Source organism: Serinus canaria, chromosome 1 (genome assembly GCF_022539315.1).
Source record: "Serinus canaria isolate serCan28SL12 chromosome 1, serCan2020, whole genome shotgun sequence".
NCBI lineage: Eukaryota > Metazoa > Chordata > Aves > Passeriformes > Fringillidae > Serinus > Serinus canaria.
This window is the reverse complement of record NC_066313.1, coordinates 48,004,837-48,029,479: the sequence shown is the minus strand read 5'-3', so window position 1 is coordinate 48,029,479 and position 24,643 is coordinate 48,004,837. Positions and strand designations below refer to the sequence as shown.

Sequence of the window (24,643 nt, the reverse complement as noted above, 5' to 3'; positions counted from 1 at the left end):
GATCTTGAGGGTATCTTCCAACCTTAATGACTCTGTGAATTTTCATTATTCAGATTATATTGAGTTAATTTAATTTAAGTGCAGCAGTCAAGCTTACATCTGTGATCAGGTACTTTACAGCTGCCAAAGTAAGCTTCTTATCCTTGTACTTGGGTGGCTTACACTGTGCTCAGTGCCTTGCTTAGCCACTCAAGCACTTTTCTGAGAGGTATTATTCTGTTTTCATTAATGAAGCAGTGGAACTTAGCTGGAATTCAAGCTATCTGAAAATTGCCCTTCAATAGTACCTTCTTCTCTAATTCAGTTGTACAGGAGCAAAAACTAGAGAGGAACATATTAGAGTAAAGTACAAATTCCTATTCTCATTCCTCCCATACTTTGGAAGTTTGTAGTTCATTTTACCCTGTGAAATTGAGACTCCAAAGCTAGAGGAGGAGAATGGTTGCAAACTTGTGATGACTTCTTCTTGAGGAATAATACAGTTATTATTATCTCCTTTCAGTCATCTTCTGCAGACATTGGAAATCTACACAGGTAGGAGAGCTGAGCACTGAAATAACAATAGCCAGGGAGAACAGGCAATGAAATCAAGGGGAGAAAAATGGGAAATTACTTGTCTAAGAAAGGAGTGCTGCACTGAGCTTTATACATTCTAATTTCCTTTGTATGTCTGTAAGATTTGTACTTTCTGTATTTCAGTGACACTTTCTCAAGAGCTGATAGATAAAGACATGGTGACTCAAACTTTGCAAGGTTCTTAGTGTTTATGCTTATTTCCTGCCTGTGTGGAAAAGGTGGCAGGAGAACTCATGATTACTTCAGCAACGATGTATTATTGTCAGTCAAATAAATAATCACAATCAGCTTTTTACTATTAAGAGTCAGATAAATGCTGGCTTAGGGACTTATTAAGTTAATGAAAGGATTTTTTATTAGCTTCACAAATTTGAAGGACTAATGGTGAATATAGCCTTTTGCATTGAGTGCTTTTTTCTGTCACCTCAGTATTCCTAATAGTGTAACTATTTCCCATTACAATGTGGCATTCGTTGTGTCTGGCTCGTTGTGGACATTAGCTACATGACGGTTTCTACTGAGAAAGTATAGCAACTTTGGAAAATATAGGAAGAATAGCAATTTAGGGATATGCTTAAAAATCATACTGAAAAGAATTGGTATATTGAAATTATGTAGAACATGTAGATGCTATCAAAATTACTGCCCTTTATCTCTCCAGCATACATGCATACTGCCTGCCTGTTTTAATGAGCATGCATCACTCAGTGTTGATTAACATAGAATTAAAAAATATAAATGTATATGGCCCTAGAAAAGATACACTACTTGCCATTAGCAGATACACTTATTTTAAATCACAAAATCATCTTTGACAGGCATCAGTGGCTATGGCATTGAGGTTGGAGGAACGATATACTCTTATTTTTCTAGAAGGCATCCCACAGACTATTTTGAGCAGTCCCTTTCAGCTTGGGCTCTGCCAAAACCCTCCTGGGGAAAAGTTGTAATATGAGGGAACACAACCTGTTCTTTACCAAAAGCAAAGCTGATAAACAAATCTCCATGTGATGGGGTGACTAACGCTCAAAAAATTCAAAGGGCTGCATTGCAGTTGATTCTTCTGCAGTTTGCAGAATACAATCACTCCAAAAATGTGTAGGATATAGTATAAATTACTGACACAGTGAGAGTCTGAGAAATCAAAATTAGGATAAACTAATGAAGAAAAGTGGATAATTAGTCTAAAGGACAACTCATCTTGACTTTCAAATTCCTTTAGAAAATTTACAAAGTGCATTTCAACTTGGTGTTGAATTAGGTTATAAATATATTTTATATATATAATATATATATTACAGAAGGTGAGATTACTGACTTACCTTGCACAGTGTGAAACCCTTGGGTTGTTCAGGTTAATGTAGAACTTTATAGCTGTCCTTCCAAGAAGATACTGAACTGCCAACAAATGTTGTTGCACAGCCTCACCAAAGCCCGTGTGCACACATTAAAAGACCCCACAAAACAGCATTTTGGGAACCCCTGCTTTAGTGTGTTCAAGAGCATTAGTGCACTGTTTATTGTTTATATTTATTGTTGTTGTTTTTATTTATCTGTACAGCTTAGGAAGACTAAATAGTTAACACAACAGAAGTTTTATACTAAAGGGGGCAAATATTCACTACTTGTGACTTATGTTTTTTTCCAAATATTGACTACTTTATTTGTTGTGTATTTGAATATTTTAGAATTGTAAGGCCACCTCAGAAAAGAGCAATATTACTATTGATCTTGCTAGAAAACATAAACAAAAGATTATGCACTTAGGGTGGCACTGAGACCATAAAATTAAAGAGGTGTATCAAGATTCTTCTTGAAAAGTATCTCAGAATATCTGGAACCCATGCAATGTGAGCCCATTCAAGTGTTTCATGTATCTCTACAGAAGGAGAGAAAAAGTCAACAGAAAATATGCCCTAAGTCAAGGCTGTGATGAACAACATTCCTCTGTCAGAGCATGGGAAGAGGCACCTCTGAGAATTACAGACTGAGTCTTAGGTGCAGGGAACCAGAAGAAACATGTAGAAATCTGTTAATCTGCTGATCATTGAAATTAAGATATTTCTTCAAGGAACAGATGGAGACACTGGATAAACTGTAGGATGGGCAGTAAACAGAACTTGTGAGATCAGAAACTTTCACAAAAGATGAGGAGACTGGGGAAGGGCTGCATTTTAAAGCTGGTTTGGCTGACAAACGAGGATTTGGTATGCTTTTCAAGTCAGCCAATAGAACTGCAATATAGCAGAGAAGAAAAACCAAAAAAACCCAAAAAGAAACAGAACTTTACTGAATCAACAACCTCACAAAATATATTTTGTAATATGTAAAAGTTCTTGAAAGGGATTAAGAAAAATGAGTTACAGATTTCTTCATACATAGAAGTCCCATGGGAAGATTGTAGCACTTCCCATAAGGCATTTAGGTGCTTTTGAAACTTCTTCCTAGGTAGCACATGCCCAGTTAATGAAAATCAGATTCTAGTGATACAGCTAGGATCCCTCTGTCCTTCTTAGCATGAAATTTTAATAAAGTAATGTTAGCTTGATATTGTAACAGACATATTTCTTTGGTAGGGCCATGGGACCCCAACTGATATGATCTGACTTGCAAAGGGATCTGTGACCATTTCGGTACTGCCACATCACAGGCTACCACACAACCAGAAATCTGCGTGAACACTGAGATCCATGACTGAACCCAATTTAGACATACAAAAAAAATTTAAATGTCATGAACTTCATTGAGAGTTGCTGGATCAGGGATTTCATTTTACGACATTCTTCTTTCTGTGCTTTCTATAGGAGAGTGTCATAAGCCTCAAACCTTCCCTTAACAATCTCTACAAGTATGGTGTATTTCAAATTGTAATAAAAATGGAAACAGATTATTCTTTCTATCCAGGCTTTTACAAGAGCATCAGTACAAACTGATGCTCTTGTAAAACTCTTGCCCAGTTTTGAATTATTTCAGAGCTAAGACTTTTGCAGTGCAGAGAAGGAAAATCCCCTCTGAATTAGCTTGGAGTTCTCCTGATATAAATCAGACAGGACATTGAAGTCTATGTCTGCATTTCATATATTTTTTATTTCAGAAATTAACTTCAGTAAAATCTTACCAGGTGGCTTCTCTCTATGTGTGCTTTCTATGGATTCTTAAGTTCTTTGGCATTTACACTATCAATCCAACGTTTCAAAGATCAGGTCTAGAATAGGTAATGCTTTAGCATCACAGATTTAACAGCTCATTTCTAATGTATGTGCAGAGAAACTTTGTTTGGCTTTAATCCAATCTTTGTGATGAAGCAATTAGTGATATGGTAGATAAAATACTGTAAGGTTTGCAGTCACTATTTACTGTTTCTATTCAAGCAGTATAATGGTGAGATTTCAGTATTTACCTAATGAGGACTTTTCACCGTGGCAAAAGCCTTGGCAGTTAGTCTGGGGTCTGATTTACTTAAACTGAAATGCAAAAAAAGCTGCTAAACCTGCCAAGAAACAACAGAACAGAACATTTCAACTTGCATGTATTTTATGTTTTTACTATGTACACCACATATCAAGATCAAGAGAAAAGTACACAAAGCCAGTAACTAGAAGCAAGAATATACAGACTGCCTTTTATTAACATGCCAAGATAGGTGCCTAAACTGAGGGGAAGTGGAATACTAAGAATTTGTGCAACTAAGGATCTAGATTCTGAGAGTTCACCTCAAGCTGTACTTTTATCTGCTGTGTTGTAGATTTTCCCAAAGTATTACAAATAACTAGCAATATTTGGAAAAATTTTCATGTTTGTGAGATACAAGATGAATAAACTAAGAAAGATTACCCCTGGAAGACAGAAACATTCCAAAGACCCTGAGGCTTTTTTTTCAAATAAAAGTTGCAATACTATGATGCATTTTTAATGCAAGGGGGCTATTAAGATACCCCTCTGTTTTGTGTTTTGTGTAGAACAGATCAAGTGCTATCTTGAATTGTCCAAGCCTTGTCTTGGGGGACACATAACGCCACTGATGCTAAAAAAAAGGGAAAAAAAAATTGAAAGAGAGAAATGAGATTAAGAAGCCTTAGTGGGAAACCCCCGGTATTCCAAGCAAGCAGAGACAAACTCAGGTCTTTCTGAAATAAAGGCAAAAACAAATTATAGAAGTTCAGAAAATGCTTTTGAAACCAAACTTTTCAGACATGACAAAGCTTGCATTTTGCATGTGAATGACAGACAGCAAACTCTAAAATTGCCACTTCTTCAAGTAAAAGAATTTACCATTAATACAATCAAAAAATAATAGCAAACTTTAAAATATTTAGAATTGCTATAAATTGGAATGCATACATTCAGAGTTTTTATCTCTGATCATCTTCTCCTGTGTGCAATGTTTCCATTTTTGTAAAAAGTTCTTAAGAAGATGAGTTTAAGTTGCATTAAACAGAATTAAGATATCTAAGTTAAAATAATAATAATAAAAGACTAGGCCTTCTTGATGGGTGCTTTTTTTCTTATTTGGAAATGATGTTCAAATGGTTGCAAATGCTAAGGAGTGCTCACACAAGCACCTTGGAACACACAACCTGTAATTCTAATGCAAGTTAAAAGGAATCTGTAAGAGCAGCAAGTATGGTTGAAAACTGTACAAATTTGAGAAGGAACATTTGGTTTATGCCTCCAATTTAAAATTGGCAGTATATATCAAAAACCCCAACCTCCCAGGTATAGCATGAAAAATAAAAGCATTCCATTTTGCAAAGGAAGTAATTATTTTTAAATTTGGAATTACTTTAGTTCAGAAAAAAACTCCCCAAAGATTCAAAATTCTCCATGACAATGAAAAATTCCTTACCCTGCCTGTGATATGTCAGGAGCCTCCAGCAGCTTGCTAGGTGGGCTACTAAGGAGCTTGGCAGGTAAAGGTATTTTACCCAGAGGAAAGCTGTCAGAATTAAGCTGTCTTTGAAAAGTAATTCAAGTCTGATGCATTGACAAATATCAATTAAAAGAAAAGAAATTCTCTTGTCATGTAAGATTTGAAATTGCTATCACTTTGGATTTTTAAATTTTAAATTCAAATATATGTTGGGGGGGATGCAACCAGGCTGGTTTCTACATTGTCTGAGCAGGGTTTTTCCACCAGGGCTAAACTGTACATTGATCAGTTTATGCACATTTTCTCACTCAAGAGTTGTCTAGACCAACTCCCTTTGGAATTGTTTTGAGGTTTTGGGTTTTGGTTTGTTGTTTGTGTTTTTGGTTTTTTTTATGGGTGGCAATATCATATTGGGACTATAGAGAGGTGAGCAGGATTAGAGAGCAATTGGGAGAACTTGTAAATTTTTTAAATTCCTCAAGCATTGCATTAAGACAGTGTGCTAAAATACAAATTATGATCCTTCCAGCTTTTATCCTGGCATGTTTGGATATACCCCAGGTGCACATAAAGCTTTCCTCTCAAGGATATCTAGAGATCTTTCTAAACCTGCAAATCTTGCAATTCTACATTATACTGCATTTTGCTAGCAAGATTTTGCTTATTATTGCTACTGTTAAGTATCCTGCACTTCAAAATACACTTGCTTGAAGTATGTAACTGGAGAAACTAGCTGAAATCCTTGAATTAGCCTAGGAATTGTTTGGTTTCAGTTATTGGTGTAACTCTGATTTCAGGGTTATACCAACAGATCTCTTTATGTGGATTTTTGTGGTTGTTGGGGTTTTTCTAAAGTATGCCATATGACAGGGAACTGAAATATTTGTGAATAGAATTATCACTGCTGGTAATCATCCCACAGCAGGGGGGTTTTTCACTCTTTCTTGTAATTCTCCTAGTAATTCCAAACAGCAATATTTTTAATAACTCTTTTTAATAACTATTACTTTTATAAATAAAGTTTACCAAATACCTTAACAAGGATAAACAGAATTTTTGAACGCTTTCAGTTAAGGTACTTCACAAAGAGCCAGGCAAATACAAATAAAACTAAAGTTCTCCAAAATACAAGTAATGTTAGAACTGGAAGTCAGTAACAGTCAGGCTAACTCTTGGTAAGTGAAACCCCGGGACAGGCTCATGCTTTCAGCTTCACCCACCTCAGAACTTCTTCAGTGCATTTGTATTTTGAAGATTTTGCAGAACTTTTGTATATTTTAAAAGTAGTTGCTACAGATCATTGTTGTCCTCAACTCTTCTCATTCCAGGAGATGATGTTTGAAGCAAGGGACAGGGAACATGCCTGAACCTGAAAGTTCTGGTAACAGTAGTTTTTGCTGTTTAGTGACCATCATACTGTTACAGCAAAACAGATTTTTTTGATCTCCAGGCCTCATTTTCCTACGTATGTGTTATACAAAAACACTTACATGGTATAAGCAATATGTTTACAGGCTCTAGGAACACATAAACTATTCTTTTCCTTCAAGAATGATGCCTAAGGCTGCTTTATCAAAGCACCTTTTCTTCAAAAATTGAGATCAAAATGATTTGTTTAACAGAAAGTGGTTTAGGTTTTTTTAAGTGAGCTATTTTCTTCCCAAGTTAAAAAGGACATGCTAAAATATACAGTCACTATGTTGTTTCTGTTTGTGACTAAAAAAAGTCACAAAAGAGTCTTCATAAAGTAAGATGTCCAGGGGCAGCAAAATATTATGCAGTCAGTATTATACATATATGCACTCACCATACGCAGTCAGTATTACATGAAAATAATAATACAACATTTACTTCACAACATTTACTTTTTTATTTTTTAATTCTAGCCAGACAGGGCTTCAGCTGTTTACTGATAACATTAATAAGTACAAATACCGTGAATAGTTAAAGTTCTGGAAATTGTTTTGATCACTCACATAGTATTAATTTATTTCTTCTTAAAGAAGAAATGTAGTTCAAATTGTGAACACTTTAGGTACATAACTAACATTAATAATTAAAAATATAAAACTACACACTACATTAATAAGGGATGACTGTTCTTGTGCATTGTCTGATTAGCTTAATTTAGCATTTAAGTTCTGCCCAACTCCTTTAACTTCTTCATTTCTATATTTTTCCTGGCTATTCTTGTCATTTAGAGAAAAAAGAAAAAGCATAAAACACAGCAGATTATTATAGTAACACACCTGATGCTGTAGCTTTTAGCATACGCAGGTAGCAGAAATAGATACTTCAGTTTACCAAACAAAAGAGGGCAAAAAAAAACCACCACAGACACAGAGAGGTGACTTGCAGACATGTCCCGAGTGCAGCCAATGGCTTGTTCAGAATGTTGTGTGCAAGACCCTTTGCTTCTTCAGGTTAAAAGCTTTCGCCAGTTTTACTAGGCAGGGAGGAATGAAATCTGATCTCTGTAGTTTAGGTGATTAATTCTCTGACACTCAGATATTTAAATATCTATGGTTCCTGATCATCCATGGGGCTGCTGGAGTAGGCCTGCAGCTCTTATAATTTTCTTCCAAGGAAACTGGGAATGTAGGAGGAAGACCAGAAGGAGTGAAAGTGGGGATGGAGTGCAGCACATCTTGCATTAACACAGAATTAAGACATCAGCAGAATATTATCTGGATCTGGGTGTTAGGGAATGTATCCAGTTTCCAGGCTATAGAGAAAGCAGGCTGTCAAATGAAGCACATAAATTTCTTACACAGTTGAGGAAAAGACACTGATGTCTTTGAAGAGCTCCAGAGGGAGATCCCATCTGATTAAGTGCAGGCATTTAAGAAACTTAAGACAATGAAAAGAAAAATGTGCCTCTTTACTCATCGTTCTCACTTCCAAAAATTTATACAAGGAGATTTATTTGTTGCTCTGATCAGTGTCCTTATGTCACTTTGACAAGCTTCTTATAATTGAAATGCTACAGCCTGTTCAAAACAAGGGGAGACAAAACATTAAAACTGAGCAATGTACATGTACTATAAATTACACCTAGAGGTAGTTTTATCTAGTCACCAAGCATAATGGCATTTCTGATTTCAATACTCCCACCTCCCTTTAACTTTGGCCAACTCAAAACTTTAAAAAATATATAATGCATTGTTTGTGTTACACTGTAGTTTAATTACACAGGTATTTTGTTTCTTCCTCATTCCCAATTCTGGGGTTTTTTTCCAGAAAAGATTTTCAAAAAATGCACTCATCTGCTGCAATTTTGCCACAAAAAATAATTTTCTTTTATGTGACTGTTTTTTAATCCACTATTCTTCCCCTGCCTAACATCCAGAAAGGGACTAACTAAATCCCTCTCTTGATCCTTGGCCACAAGAGACAGGCATGTAATGAAGTTCACTGCACTCCCCAAGTGCTCTGCAAGGAGCAACCTGGCAAGGCTGACACTTAAACAGAAGCTGTTGAGAAATCCCTTTGCTGCTTATGAAAAAGTAGTAGAGCATGTGAGATGAATGATACAAATCCTATAAAATCAGCAAACAAGCTCTGAACAACCCTTGTAATGTACTTTTCTTCAGTTTCTTGATCAGGGATGAATTGCTCTTCATGAAAGAAAAAAAGTCATTTATAAAAACAAGCGTCTCAGGATAGGAAGCGAAAATTTATTGTCCTACTGTTTCTACAGAATTCACCTAATCACCCCATGATGTTTATCTCAAAAAAGTAATTAATTGTTCAAAATGCTTTTCAGATTTAGGATTACCACCCTGACATTCTGCAGAATTAATGCCTCCTGCCTCACCCCTTCCAAGACATCCTGTTCCCCAAACTATTCCACACCTCTCATTCATTTCCATCATACTCCAGTCCTTTCCTCTTCTTGTATTATTTCCAGTTTCTACTTCCCACTATTTTCCCAACACTGCCAATGTCTTCTCTACTTCCTTTCCCCCAGAATGTCCCCAGCACCCCCCTCCATGACTCTGGCAAGGGACAATCAATTTGTGCTTTACCTAGTGGTAACTTCCCACTGCCTGGTAAATTAGCACACATAAATAAATCCATCAGCAGTTATTAGAAAATTATACTGTCCGTTATCTCATCCTTAGTTTTACAGTGGGCCATCACTTTTGTCTCTTGTACAGTCAAAATTTTAATTCAACTTGGTTGTCCCTGATATTTCGTCCCGTCTTCCAAAGTGGCTCGAAGGTATCTGAAATGTTCAAAAGTTGTGGGAGAAATGTCACATTAGCTCAGCAACGCAAAGCCAGAACAGTATGACTTTGTTGTCTTAAAATACCAAGGAGAAAAAAAAAAAATTTAAGTGCAATGCTCTTATGGTAGCAACTGTAGCCGTGAACACAAAAGCAGGAACTTCTCACCAGTGTATGCAATTGCAAGAATATTTCTGAAAATATCTCTGCTGAGGGACATTCTACCAGATTACCCCTCTGGGCAATCTGTTCCAGTGTTTGGCGACCCACACAGAAAAAAAGTCGCTCATATTCAGGTGGAACTTCCTGTGGATCAGTTTCTGCCCCTTCCTTCTTGTGTTATTGCTTGGCACCATGGAACACAGCCCGGTGCATCCTCTGACCCTCCCTTGAGAAACTCATAGACATTGATGAAGTCCCCCTCAGCTGTCTCTTCTCGAGGCTGAACATGGCCAGTTCCCTCAGCCTCTCCTTGCAAGAGAGGTGTTCCACTCCCTTGATACACTTTGTAATTTTCTACTGAAGAGAGATGCTCCAGTCCCTTGCAACCCTCCGCTGGATCGGCTCCAGGAGCTCTGTGTCTCTCTTGCACTGAGGAGCCCAGAAATTAAAGATCTGCTTCCGATTACTTGTTAGCCTTGTGCACCTCTGCTTAGCTGTGCAGCCAAGGCATCAGCAGCAGCCTCCGCACGCCTAGCCAAGGCATGAGGCAGGTCTTTCCAGCTGAAGTGCTCTGACGTAGGCAAAACCTGAGGCAGGGCGCTATGGAAAAGTCACTTCTTGGAGGGACAAAGCCACACCCGGCTGGGACGGTTTCCACACCATGGGGGAGGATCTCGAGGCAGGGCCAGCTCGGCGGTCCCTCCGGCCCCGGGCACCCTGGCGGCCCCTCGTCCCCTCCCCCGCAGCCGCTGCCCCGCTGAAGGCAACAGGGACGGGCCGAGCGCTCCCACGGGCAAGCGAGCAGCGGCTCCGGGGCTCAGCCTCGCCCCCTGCAGGAGCCGCTCCCCGCCGGCAGCGGCTTTTCTCCTCACACAGCCCGTGCGGGCGACGCCTCCCGGTGCGGGGCCGACGAGCGAGGCACGAAAGGGCCCCTGAGCGCGGCCCCGGCAGTTCCCGCCGCCCCTGCCCGGCGGGGGCGCGCTTCCCTCCCTGCCCGCTAGGGCGCGCCCCCGGCCGGCGCGGCGCCGCCCGCCAGGTGGCGCTGCCGCCCCGCGAGCCGCCGGCGGCCGCCGCCCCCGCCCTCTCGCTCTGGCCCCACCTCTTCCAATGACGTCACAACGGGGCGAGCGGAAAGGGAAAGCGGAGAGGCGCTGCGCGCGCACCTCGGGGCGCTGGCCCGGGCGCGAGCCCCGCCTCTCCCATCCCCCCCGCGAGAGCCCCTGGAGAGGGCGGGGCGGGGCCGAGCGGGGCCGGGGACCGTTGGGCGCGCGCGGGCGTCGCCATTGTTGGCGGGAAGGGCGGGAAGGCGCGGCCGCCCCTCAGCGCCTCCGCCGCTCCTCCCCATCCTTCCCCTCCGCCCACCGGGCCCCGCTCCGCCGCAGGGCCGCCCGCGCCGCCTGCCTCCGCGGCCGCGGCGGTGGCGAGAGGGGTGGGTGTGCCCCAAACGCGCCCCGAGCCCTCGTGCCGCGCCCCCGCCCTGTCCCTGGACTCTGTGTGCTGTGACCTTGAGCACGAGCGTGTGGAAACGATTGGGGGGGCTTACTTGTCGGTCTTCAGTTTTGGTTTATTATTTTGTGAAAGAATGCTTCCACCAAGAGAAGGATCTGGAAAAGCAACACTTTTGTCTTGGGTTTATTTTTGGGTTTGTTTTTGTTTGTCTGGTTGGTTAGTTTTGAGTTTGTTTTTCTGTTTTGTAAAATACGCTCTTCACATTATATTTGGAGGGATCTGAGAAAATCTGGTGGCCTGCAGGTTATAATGCTCACAAGTTCGTTTTTGACTGGAGAAACCCTTTCTTTGTTCTTCCTCCTGTGTATGATTTTTGGAGGAAGGAGGCTTTGTGCAGCCTTATGTGGGATGGTGCTGCTGCCTCGTGTCCCAGTCCCAGGGAGGTTCCCTGCTGCAAGAGATTCACTTGCAAAATTTGGTTTCTTTGCAAATCTTATGTGACATTCTGATCGTGCATGTTGTAAAATAAAGCATATGTCAGCTCTCATTTTCTGCAAAGATACCAAGGTGTTTGTAAGACTAGCATGTGCATGCTATTTTGGGACAACCACAAGAATTTTTGTGGAACTACATGGGTATAATAAAGTCATGTGATGGTTTGGATTGGAAGGGACCTTGAAGATCATTTCATTCCAACACTGCTGCTGTAGGCAGGGGCACCTTACACTAAGACCAGATTTCTCAGAGCTTCATGTGATCTGGCCTTGAACATTGCCAGGGATGGAGAATCCACAGCGTCTGTGGGCAACTTGTTCCAGTGTCTCACCACCCTCCCAGTAATGTGGGAAACATGGATTAATTTCTTGTACAGCTTACACATGAGCTATAACTTGTCTTTTTTGCTGTTGTTATTATTTAACAGATTAAATTATTATTAGTTTAATGTGAGATAATTCTGTGATGTTTTAGCAACTGTAGTAGCATTTCTTGAGTAATGTGGTTTTTGCTTTGTGCAAATTTTTGGTATAATGTTAGCAATATGAGCTATGAAAATTTTCTTGCTTTTGTTGCTCTAAAAATTTCAGCAGTTTCAGGAATGGTTGTGAATTTTTAAAATGCATTTTAACATCATTAAATGCTTTCAACAAGTACATAGATGGCATCTGAATTGTTTTTGATTAATACTGAAGCCCAGTGGTTAAACCTGGATGCTTGGGTTACAAACTTCCAGTGGAGATCTGGGAATCATGCCTAATTACTTTTCTGGGTCTGGGATTAATGCCTTCTCTTCATTGTTAGCATGATGAAAATTGGTTCAGGATATAATTTAGAAGGTTTACATTATTTCAATTATCGTCTGTTCTCTTGTTCTCCCATAAATTTGTGTTCCATCCATTGTCCCATCACCACCTACCCTTAGCCATAAAAATAGTATCCCTTCTGCCAAGCTTTCTCATCTTTGTCCTTAAGTACCCTTGAATTCCTGGAGGTGCCTTTTGCTCTTTATTGTTCTATTAATGTCAGATTTCTGTATACAAATGGCTTACTAATATTAATGTATTTTCTGATTAATGCATTGTAAAAACTTGGGCAGGGAGCAATGTCAGATTTGACAGAACTCCATGAATGCTTGTGAATTTTAGAGCATCCTTTTAATCCTTAGTGGGTTTGAGGGTTTTGTGTGGTAGCTTGTCATAAATATGATGATAGTATTGTTATTATTTTATTGGTTTTGTGTTATCAATAGAGCTTTTATGAGTTATGTTTTTGTGTGTAATATAGGTACCAAAGAAGCAGCTTCCTTTGAAAATAGTTGGAGTTCCAAAGTAGTTGGAGACAATCTCTAGTACTGGTTTTCTTGGAAATTCCTTCACTGCAGATATGAATTTTTAAAATTCCAGTAACTGAAAACAAGAATGTTGGTATTATAAGATAAGAAAGTGTTAAGGTTATAGTTACCTACATCAGTTTTTTTAAATAAAAGTATGCTGGCATTTGGTGCCTCTTTCTTTACAATTAGAAATTTGCCAGATATTGAGATCTCTGTCTTATCTTTTGCCATCTTAATCTCTAGAATCTACTCCAGAGTTCCTCAAGAAAATACTGACGCTGGTATTTTTAGAACAAATGACTCAGCTTTTGTTGGATGCCAGCGCAGGGATTGATTCCCAGCTCTCGGCGCCTTGGAGTGCCCACACACCGAGCACCAACTTGTGTCTGAGTGAGTTCTGGAGTTGTGGCTGATCACCGTGGCTGCCAGTGTGCACAGGCAGCAGACAAAGCCTTGCTTAATTCAACTGCTGTATTAAACAAGATTATTGCTTTACCAATAAATACCAAACAAAACCCTAGTTAACTGTGGAATAAGTCACCTTTATGTGCTGTGTCACAGCTGGAGCTGACAGGGCAGGAGAGGAAGGCACCCACTTTGTCTCCTGTTGATCTCAGGGAATAGTGCTGCCCCTGATCCCCACTGGAACACACCACACAGCTCCCTTCATTCTGGGGCCAGCAGCAAAAGTAAGGCACAAGTGCTTCCTCTTTGGAGGCCCCAGTGCTTTATGTTGTAGATAAGCCCAGCTAGGCTTTCCCCTAGCACTTTTGAAGACGTTTTTCCAGAGTGAAAAACCTTCCCAAAATTGTTTTGCCTTTCAGAAGGTTTATGGATGTGATCTCCCGAATGTTTCATGTGTCACAAAATCATTTTCAGTTAAAACGCCCTATTGCTATCCCTTCTATCTGGTATTACTGTTTCCTAGTTCATATTACTTTTAAATACTGGTGTCCTGTTTTCCAAGTTAATGGCCCTGGCTTTGCTCCTCACCAGGCCCATGTTCCTCCAGATCCTAAACTGGAAAGGTTCAGCAAAAGACTGGATTTGGCACTCAGTGCCATGGTTTGATGTTGACATGGTGGTGTTTGGTCATAGGTTGGACTCGATGCACTCGGAGTCTTTTCCAACCTCATTGATTTTGTTGACTCACAACCAGGTCACAGCAGCCTGGACTGCCTCCAGACGTAACTCCTTTAATGAGTTCATCCACTGTGGTGAGCACCAGGTCCAGTAGTGCTCTTCATCTGGTTGGTTTGTCCAATACCTTCACCAGGAAGTTGTCCTTGATATACCCCTTGGATTTCTTACAGCAAGCTGTGTTGCTTTCCCAGCAGATGCCTGTGTGGTGGAGGTCCTCTGCTAGGATGAGGTCTTGGAGTGTGATATTTTCTGTATCTGAAGCAGGAGGCCTTGACCTTGGTGTCCCCCTGATCAGATCCCCACCTGCAGGTGCCTTTTGTTGGTCCTGTCTTTGAATTTTTTAGCCACAGGCTGTTAACCTTTTTGTGGCTGTTTTTCAGAGGCAACTCTTCACAATCTATCCCTTCCCTAACACAGAGGACAAAACCCGTGCCCCTACATGTTTCTTTTAAAAAGCTCTTAGTCTTTGACTACAGTTCTGTCCCAGGTTCTTTTCCTGATGTGTTGTAGTTTTCTAATTGTACCATGATTTCCAACTCCACTTGCTTGTTTACCGTGCCATGTGCATAGGCATAGAGGCATTTCAGCTGGGCTGTGGGCTGCCCCACCTTTTGGAAGCAGCCTTCCCTAATTCCTCTGGGATGTTTTACAGGTATTTCCCTCATTTTCTAGAGTGTCAGTAGTTTCTGTTTCTTCTCTGTCACTCAGAAGTACATCCTTTCCCCTTAAAGCATATGAAATGTATCAGGCCAAAGGTAAAGCTGAGCCCAGCTTTTACACATCCTGGACAGCTCTAACCACAATGTTTTTTAAAGAGAGGACTCTCTTTTAGAAAAACTGGTTAAGTCCTACCCAATCTCAAAAGGTGCAACTAACCACTCTGGGGAGAAGGATCTGTAAGTTACTTATTTTGGTCTGTAACTTTGTCTGGATTTTAGTGGCATGAGATCCGTCAGTCTCATGGAACCCAGTCTGAAACCTGGAATTTATTAGTCAGGAAGCACTGCAGGGAGATACCTGCTGTGAACAGACACAAGCTGACTACATTCTCCAAGGGAGTCATAGTAAGAGAGAATTTTGCAATTAGTATTTTTTCATGAAGAAATTAATTGTGTCTCAATACCTATGTGGGCAAAGTACTTAGTCATTCGTTGTCACTAATTGTGATGTGCAGATACAACCGCTGTTGCAGATGGTGCTAAACCAAATGAATATGGACAGTGTTAGGAATTTGACTACTGCTTGGAACAGGTCTTTGGGATAGTAGAAGTGCAGTTCACTTCTTCCACCTCACAAGGTGGAGGAAATGGTAGAATAGATAAATTATGAGCTGGCATCTGTTGTGAAGCAGCTGAAGATGGGATAACCCAAGAGGATAATTCATGTGCTGAAATAGGAGCAGATGTCAATTAAGACAGCCTGTCTGGCCATTTGGGTGCCAGTTCTGTAGCAAGTGTCATCAGTACAGGCTTGACTAACAGCCTGTTCGTGAAATTTGGTGATGCTTGACATGATAATTTGATAGAAGGTGGAGATGCTCTAGGCTTTGAGAGTCTGGAAAATTTATTCATTGGAGCAAAATGTTAAAACCAACTAGGTGCCATTTACCGTTGTTACAGTTTTTTAGTTCGTTTTTTGTTTTTTTTTTTTAAATGAGAAATTCAATACAAAACTAGTTGCTTTTGCTAGAAACAAAATGAAGCTGCAGTAGAATTTTCATATTAGACTGTCTGGGTTACTGCACTTTAAAACTTCTGCAGTGGTGTGGAACTGTTTTCCAAAACATTTTGCCCCAAACCTTGTTTTCAACTAAATTCATTTCTTCTCCCTTTTCAATTTTGCCTTTGTCTTAGGTGAAACACCATGTTGATATAGTTTGTGCCCTTCAGTCCTAGGAATTAGCTTGGGTTTCTTTCTCTGGGAAATTTTCCATAAACCTAGTATTTGCAAGACTCCATTGGTACAAGGGGTTCTCTCCTGTCCTGCCTAGCTTAGATCAATACTCCTTAAAAACTGATGCAAGAACCCTTAAAAGAGAGACAGAAATTCAGAATTTTGTTTTCTTTCCTATGATGGACATTATCACTGTGCAAGATCAATGTGTTGAATACAAATTAAAGGTCAAATTTGCCAATTTACTGTCTGAAAGATTAAAAACAGTTTTTAAAAAGAATTTAGTCCATTTCTGAGCTACTTTGACTTTGAAAAGTCAGGTAGTCAAAAACATGTAATGAAGTCAGGGTTATGTTACATTATTTTCTCATGACTTCTTTGCATTCCTTTTTCTCCCATGTTGTGCACCTATTAATCATTAAAAAAATCCAAGCATATATCCTAATTGTACTATATCTTGAAGTTAGTATTTTCACAGTATTTTTTTATATTTTACTGTATTCATTATTCAAAGACATAGGGGTGTGTTTAAATACAGACACATAAAATCATAGAGATGCACAGTTGAGCTTAGTAAAAGAAAATTAAGGCAGGTATGTGGGGCCACTTTAAGGGAAAATGCAGAAAAGCCAGAAAGAAACTTGAATGTGTTTAAAATTCAGTTTACTTTGTTCTAGAGCATCAAAAAACACAGAAAGTTTCATCACTCATAGTGGTATGGCTTGTGTCACTTCTGAAAACTTGTCTGAAGAAATCAGAACTTGAGGCAGCAGCCTTCAGGAAGCAAAACAGCAAAAACAAAGTAACTGGACAGAAATGAAAATCAAAGCTCCATACACAGACATATTTTAGAAGTGTAATAAGTTTAGGGGAAAATTATTTGTCTTGGAAATGGTGTTTCCTTTAAAACAGATTGACACATATCTTCATGTTAGTATTTCTGTAGCTTTTTTTTTGCAAAACTGCTAAGGTCTTACAGCCCATCTTAGGTGAGTATTTTGGGGATCAGAGCTTTCATTTTCCCAGAAACCTGTGTGCATGGCCTTGCCTGCTGACTTGATAGATGGAAGAGGCTTCCCTTGATAATGTCCATAGCCTTACAGTTCTTAGAAGTGAAAAGGTTGCTAACTGCTGAGTTTACTCACCTGCTTTCCAGGATGAAGGTGCCGCCTGCCTTCCAGGATGAAGTTAGTTGTCCATCTAACAGCTCTGTAAATACTTAAGCAACACTGTAGTGGGATATTAAGGAAAATTCCCTTTGAAGTATATTATCTTCAATATAGAAGGCACATATAAATCTATTTTTTGAATGAAAGAGTTCTTAGTATTCTAAATTATTTTTTTTAAGGCATTTGCATTGGGAATCAATCTGGCTTCCTCCCCCATTCCCTGTAGGCAAAGCCATCAGCGGCTGAGAGACCTTCTTTTACACAGAGATTTTTTAAGAACAGAGGAGCCCCTTCGGTGCACCAAGAGTAGAATATGATATTTGGTCCCTGAAACTGTTCCACAAAATAATTATTTACAGATCTAGGCTGTACATCAGAGAGAATTTTTATCTGAGCAGATTTAAAAGGGAGGAGGGTTAAATAGCACTGGTATTTTTTACTCGGTGGTTACTGATTTACTACCCGAAGTTGTACAATACATTAATTACCAGAACAATTGGACCTATTGAAGTTCTGAATTGAAAGCCACAAATTATCAGATAAATTTAGAATTGTGTAATTTTCTCACAACCCTTCACTTGGAAAGCCTTTCTGCTTCCAGTATAGAATGAGGTCTGGCAGCAGGGTTAACCCTGACCCCTGAGTGTTCTATATGGACTTGTTCATTTCTGCCACATTCTTTCAGTTTAAATTTAGATTTGCTGGCAGCTATTATGCCTCTTGCAATAAGCCTCGTGACCAAACATTGAAACAAATATGCCTTTTATCACAGATGTTTTTGCCGAATAAGATTAGTGAAGAATATTTGAAAGTTGAAAAACAATGTACAGAAGCCTTTGGTCCAAAAGGCACTAACCTTTGAATGTCTGGAACGTATTTTCTTTTCAGTGTTAGAAAAGAGCAAGTAAGTCTTTAGATGATTGGGCACAATCTTGCACCTTGTTTTACCTCTAATTTGTTATTGGTAGTGATGAAATTCCGGCTATGCAAATGAACACAGAGTCAGGATACTTGTGTACATGTAACAAAGTCATTAAGCTGTTCTGAAATAGACTGTGGTTGCTGTAGGAAGTATCTACATAGACCTGAGTTTTATGTTTGGCTGATTGCTAAATATGTCTTAGTAAATCTTATTTGTTGGAATAATTCTTCTATGCAATAGCTATCTTAAGCATACTAGCTGCATCTGTTATTGATTTTGGAAGCTCATACCTCTTAATTTTCTGTTTTCTATAGAGGATGATTCTTGTTTTATGATTATGATTTTTTTAAATCTAGTTTGAGTATGTGGGACTTGAGAAATCTGTATAGCAAAGGAGTTAGCTTTCAAGGCCAATAAGTTGTTCTTGGCCTAGGGTATGCCAGGGTCTTCATAGACAGTGTTGCTCCACCTTGGAACACTTGTTTGACAAGGGATTCTCTTGTCTCACTTTCTGTATCTATCTACTCATCTGTCTAGGACAGGACAGGAGGAAATGGTCTCAAATTTTCACCATGGAGGTTTAGACTGGATATTTGGATTTTTTCTTTTTTTGCTAAAAGGGTTGTCAAGCATTGGAATGGGCTGTCCAGAGAAGTGGTGGAGTCGCCACTCCTGGAGGTGTTTAAAAGATGTGTAGCTGCTGCACTGAGGGACATGGTTTAGTGGTAGATTTGGCAGTGCTGGGTTAACAGTTGGATCTGATGATCCTAGAGGTCTTTTCCAAACTAAATGATTCTGTGTTCAAAGTAGCATATCAAACGTGTTTCTGTAAAGCACTTCGGTCTCTATGCTTTCAAGGGTCTTCAAAAGGTAACAGGGTTCCTATGTATTGCTGAATGGTTATGGCTCCAACAAAGAAAGACCTTGAGAATATATGGAAAGGAGTGTTCTCCCTGTAACCTTTTAGGGGAAGAAAAACAATGAATAAAGCAGGCCACGATTCTCTAGATAATTTAAAGTGAGATTTTTTTCCTTCTGAAGGGCAAGACACAAAAGCTTCCAAAGGCGCCCTGACCCTACTGCCTGTGCAGTTGCTATGGGCAGGAAACACTGGTACTCAGATCTTTGGAGCACTTTGATAGTGTCCAACCTAGTTACTGGGGCTGAACACTGTGGAGCTGTGTTCCTCATGAATGGATTAGGCAAAATTTATTCACCAGTTAGAAGTCCTACTGTGCAGGCTGTATATTTTTGAATGTAAGTAGCATCATGTTTTTTCTGTTTAGCAGGAATTTCAGGCAACCTTTGAAATACGTAGCCAATCAGCATTTGTTCCAAATGGTGCTTTTGTGCCAAATTTCCAATTAATGAATGGCATTTGTTAGCTAGGCCCTTTTGGCTTTATCTTCAAGGATAATGAAACCCCATCTTTTTCCTCATCCCCTTAATAGACACAATTTAGAGTTTTACTGAACTAAAAAAAAAAAAAAAAACCTGAATGGAGAATGCTAGGAGATTTATAGTTCAGTGAAACTCCTTAGGACTTGTATTTTTCAGAAATGACTGTGGTTTGAATTCTGTAGCATTAAAACAAGAAATGTATAAAAGTAAGGGGATTTGGCTCATACAGTTGTTTGAAAGAACATCAGTATATGGAGAATTGGAGGTATTGTTCTAGTAGGTAAATATTTGTCGAGACAGAGGCAAAATGTGCTTCCCTGTGCTTGGAGCTGTACTTTTTATTGTAATGCAATATCATGTGTGCTGTTGCATACATTTGGAGTGTCTTAGAATTTTTTTGAAGTCTTCATGAATTTTTATCTTTGTATTTTCTATGGAAAATACTAAATGAGAGACACCTCTCCAACACTCCTCAAAATACTCTTTTCTGTCATGGAACAGAAGGTTGTCTGTTTCAACATGGGGAAGTTGCTCCTGCATCTTGTTAAACTCAGAAATCCAAACTTCTAATGTAACCTTCAGTGCTTGTCACCTGGCAGGAACGATTTTTGCATAGCTCACAGAAGTCAAACATGCTTTACTCATTTCCCTGTGTGATTGTTGCTTCAGAATTGTTTACTGTTGTTGAGTAAGAAAACATTCTTACAGCCCCTTTTTCATAAATTGCATTTTAACTGTGTTGAGAAATAGGAGATGCATTTTAGATTTTTGCAGAAGTTATACCTTATTGTTTGTGGAATTTGGGTGGGTTTCCATGTTTTATCCTTGTTGGGTCTTTTTTTGAGTGTTCTTTACTATTGGAAAGACCAGTATGTGAGAAAGCAAAACCACAGGAAAACATTTGCTTTGTTTACAAATGAGTGTTGTGGACATATATCAATATGCACATTTCCTATGTGAGGTCATCTCACTCAGAATGGATTCAATATGTGAAGTGTCTTTTGATGCTCATTTTCTGTGGAATGTCCTGTAGTTTGCTTGGAAATAGTTGGAAAGACAATGGGAAGCAATCAAAGTATCTCTAAATAATTTTAATAGCTGTAGAGTTGAAGTACAGCTTAGCAGTTATAACAGCATTTCAGGCAAAATACTCAGAGGTTTAAAAAAATTGTGAAATTCCAAAGAAAGATCTGGAAAAGTAAAACTTGGGATATTTATTTTTCTGTGCTTTGAAACAATCTCTACAAAGATCATATTAGCACCTCTGAAGGGAATGTGTGTTTGTTGCTAAGATGGGACTCCATGTCTGATGATTTGGGACCTTAGTTACTGGTGAGAAAATGAGTAATTCCAATAGTAATAATATATGTCAGTATAATAGAGGAGTGAATCTCCTGGATTCTATTTGTAAAGGGTTTTTTTCCTACAATAGTGAGCCAATTAGTTATCTTTCTGTTCCACTTGTGAAACGCTCTAAGGAAACAAAGTACCATAAAGATTTATCAGGTAAGAGTAATAACAGTACTCATCTATCTCCCCTAGGTTTGAGGAGTGTTGGTATGATGCTCTTAGGATTATGGCAGGATGAAAATGCATTATTACTGTCTGTTGATGCTCACTATGGAATTAACTTCTGTGCAAAGATATGTATTGTTTGTGAAAGGAAGGAAGATGAAAATAGCTTCAGGACAGAGTCTTCTGGGGAGCAGTAGCTGTCCGTGTTGACAGGGAGGTCAGTGTGACTGGTTTTTTGTAGGGGATCACCAGAAGTGATGTGAATAAGGAAAACAAGGCATAATGCATCAGCATACAGAAGAACCACCATGGAGAGGTGCTTTAGGAGAGTACTGCAAAGGATTTTGAGGAAATTAAGGAATAAGAAAAGCATCTTTGTCGATTAAAATTTTTGTTAAACAGTAAAGCTCCTCAGATAAAAAGGAAAAATGCATCCTAGTGACAAAGTGATCAATAAAGTATTTCCGGCATATAGGCAGAGGATTTTACAAGTCTAGAATTATAGTAAGGAATATAATACAGTGCACATGATGGCCTTCAATATTCTGGTTCCTGTTGACAACAAGCAATCAGTGGAGAGATGCTGAAATAGAAGTGGCTTAAGAAGAGGCATTAAAGTATCTTTAGTTTTAGTCTTGATTCTGCTTAGCTTGAAATAGCCATGGGTCACCCAAGATGAAGCGTTAGAAAACCATTCAGATATACAAAAGTCATATGAGTATGTACAACAGCTATGAAAATGTGTCATCAGGATTGGAGTGATAATTGAAGCTTTCTAAATGGAAAAATGTTGCTCAAGGACAGAGAAAGAACTGATCAGCTTTTTCCTTGGGGGCTGGAAGAGAAAATAAGCATCTTCAAGTTACAAACAGCTTGAATATTTTTAGACTTCACATATGTTTGATTTCTTCTAGACCCAACCAGAAAAAGAATCTGAATGGCCAGACTCTATGTCATGGCTTATGAAGAAACTGGAACAGTTGAACTTAGATATTGAAGAAGCTCTGAGTGCTGGCTCTTCTCCCTCCAGTACTCCTTCTTCTAAAAGGCACAAGCAACTGGTAAGAATGTGTGTCATGTGATACGTTCTCTAACATTTAGCTACAGCATTCCTCAAGCCATAGTTTTTAGATCCAGATGTGTTTCTGAATAGGCAAAGGTGCTCAGGTTCTAGGGTGAAGTAAAAAGTTTTCACTCCATAAAATAATATTTCTAACATTAGATAACTAATGATCAAATAACCAGAACTGTGATAGGGTGAAACTTGTAAATTTTCTGTCAGGATAGCTTAAAATCATTACACACTTTTTTTTTAGGGATATTTGCTTGCATGTTTTTCAGAATGTTAATTTAAGTGCTAGCCTATTAATACTTGTTATATTTATTAAAAGATATAACAGCAAGAGACACTATGTTCATTAAGAGTTGAACTAGTGTCCTGGTCACCCCAGGACAACTAGATTCTTTCTTTCTTTCTTTCTTTCTTCTTCTTTCTTCTTTTCTTTCTTTCTTTCTTGTCTTTATTTCTTTCTTTTTCTTCTTTTTCTTTCTTGCTTTTCTTTCTTTCTTTCTGTCTTTCTTCTGCTTTTTTCTTTATTTCTTTCTTCTTTGCTTTCTTTCTTTCTTTCTTTCTTTCTTTCTTTTCTTTCTTTCTTTCTTTCTGTTCTTCTTTCTTTCTTTCTTTCTTTCTTCTTTCGTTTTCTTTCTTTCTTCTCTCTTCGCTCTTTCTTTCTTTTCTTTCTTTCTTTCGCTCTTTCTTTCTTTTCTTCCTCTTTCGTCTTTCTTTCTTTTCTTTCTCTCTTTCGCTCTTCTTCTTCTTTCTTTCTCTTTCACTCTTTCTTTCTTTCTTCTTTCTTTTTTATTTGAATAGTTGATTTAGAGCTGCAATCCTTTAGTTAAGAATATTTTGTGATGACAGGTGTCATCAGTTGATGACAGTGAAATGTTTCAGTTTCTCAAGCTTTTATTTTAAGGGCAAATAGGATTAAAGGAGCAATGATATTATTTTATTAATTTTTGAATAAGCAAGTTTTTTTATATAAGCAATTAATGGAGAATGACCAGCATTAAAAAAAGAAGTGTTTGTTCTCTGCTTCAGGCTATGATTAAACTCAGTTCTTAAGATAGGATTGTGAGGATTTTCAGCTCTGAATGTTGGCATGAAGTTCATGGAAGGTGATCTTTTGTTAATGTTTTTGCTGTTACTGCTACTTCATTTTGTAGACGTAAATTCTTGAAGTAAGCGTCTTTGCGGATTGTCACAATGTAAATGTTCGTGTCTCTCTAGGTGGGATGTTCAGACTCTTGCACTGTGTGTTTCTAAGTTCTTCAGAGAGAGGGTTAATACCAGAGTGGCTATCTCCTTTCTTACTGTACATGTCAGCTGGTTAGAACCAGCTCTGTCCAGCTAAATTAATTTTGTAATTAATTTGCTTATTAATGGACAGTGTTCTGTCTTCTTGCACAACGATGCTCAATGTCTTTTGTCAAAATACAGTGGCAGTGTAGTCTGCTTTTCTGTCTGAAAGTGAAATCCCAGCCATCAGAGTTTAAACACTTCCCATTGTGAGACAGTCTGGTATCCAGTGATCCAAACACCCATTATTTTATGGCTGTGCCTATTCTATTGAGGTAATAGCTGTGGTTTGGTTAGGCATCATTCTTTTTTCATGTTGGCTTGAAGATCATAGGATACGACTTCAAATCCTTTGCTGATGCACTCACGGAAGGGCATATTGCACATAAAGAGCAGAAAAATCTAAATAGGTGACATTTTCAAATGAACTTTGATACATAAGAACAGCATCATCAGAAATGATTGCATAGAGAATGCCATCACCAGCACCCCAGATGCTTGCACTTCTCTTCTTGAGGCCTTGTCTCAGCTTTTTTCCTGGGACGTATGCTCCCCACAGAAGCCTCGGCTAGGTATCAGGATGTTCCCAACACCAGCACCAAAATTACTGTTTTGCTTAATATGATCTTTGAGGAGTTGCAGTCCTCTTTATCAAGCCACCTCTTCCCACTCTGAAGAATAGAAGAGATCTCTTCATTTTAGTTGTCCATGGACAGGCAAATATGTGAGTTAGACACATTTTATTGTAGCCTTATATGACAAACTGGAAATGACCTTTAAAGTTCCAAGAGCCAATTTCAATACAGAAGCTGCACAGATCACTTAGTACAAAGTCTTTCTGATGAGACCAGCAAGATCAGAGCAAGAAAAGAGTCTTTGAAAATCTGTTGTGGAACTGATGATGGGATACCATTTGCTGTCTCCTGCAAAAGAATTTGTAGAGCAAGGGAATCATCTGCTCTGATTTAAATATTAGTGAATAATTTGCCTCAGAATGGGTGGCCTTAGTTTTACTTTATAGTCAAAGAAGAGATAGATCCTCATAAGTCTCTCCATAAATGTACTGTAAAGAAAGAGATACTGCAGATTTCAAAATGACAGTTGCAGTGGAAAAAATAACAGTCTGG

The 24,643-nt window shown here is 39.0% G+C and overlaps 1 protein-coding gene across 1 annotated transcript in view; it reads left to right on the top strand.

Moving 5' to 3' along the window:
- The window catches only part of STARD13 (StAR related lipid transfer domain containing 13), a 291,026-nt gene that overhangs the window by 51,625 nt on the left and 214,758 nt on the right, over nucleotides 1–24,643 (top strand). The window contains exon 4 of the mRNA XM_050969845.1: nucleotides 22,075–22,221. Within this exon, the coding sequence (XP_050825802.1) occupies nucleotides 22,075–22,221 (147 nt within the window). The remainder of the gene's footprint in view (nucleotides 1–22,074; nucleotides 22,222–24,643) is intronic.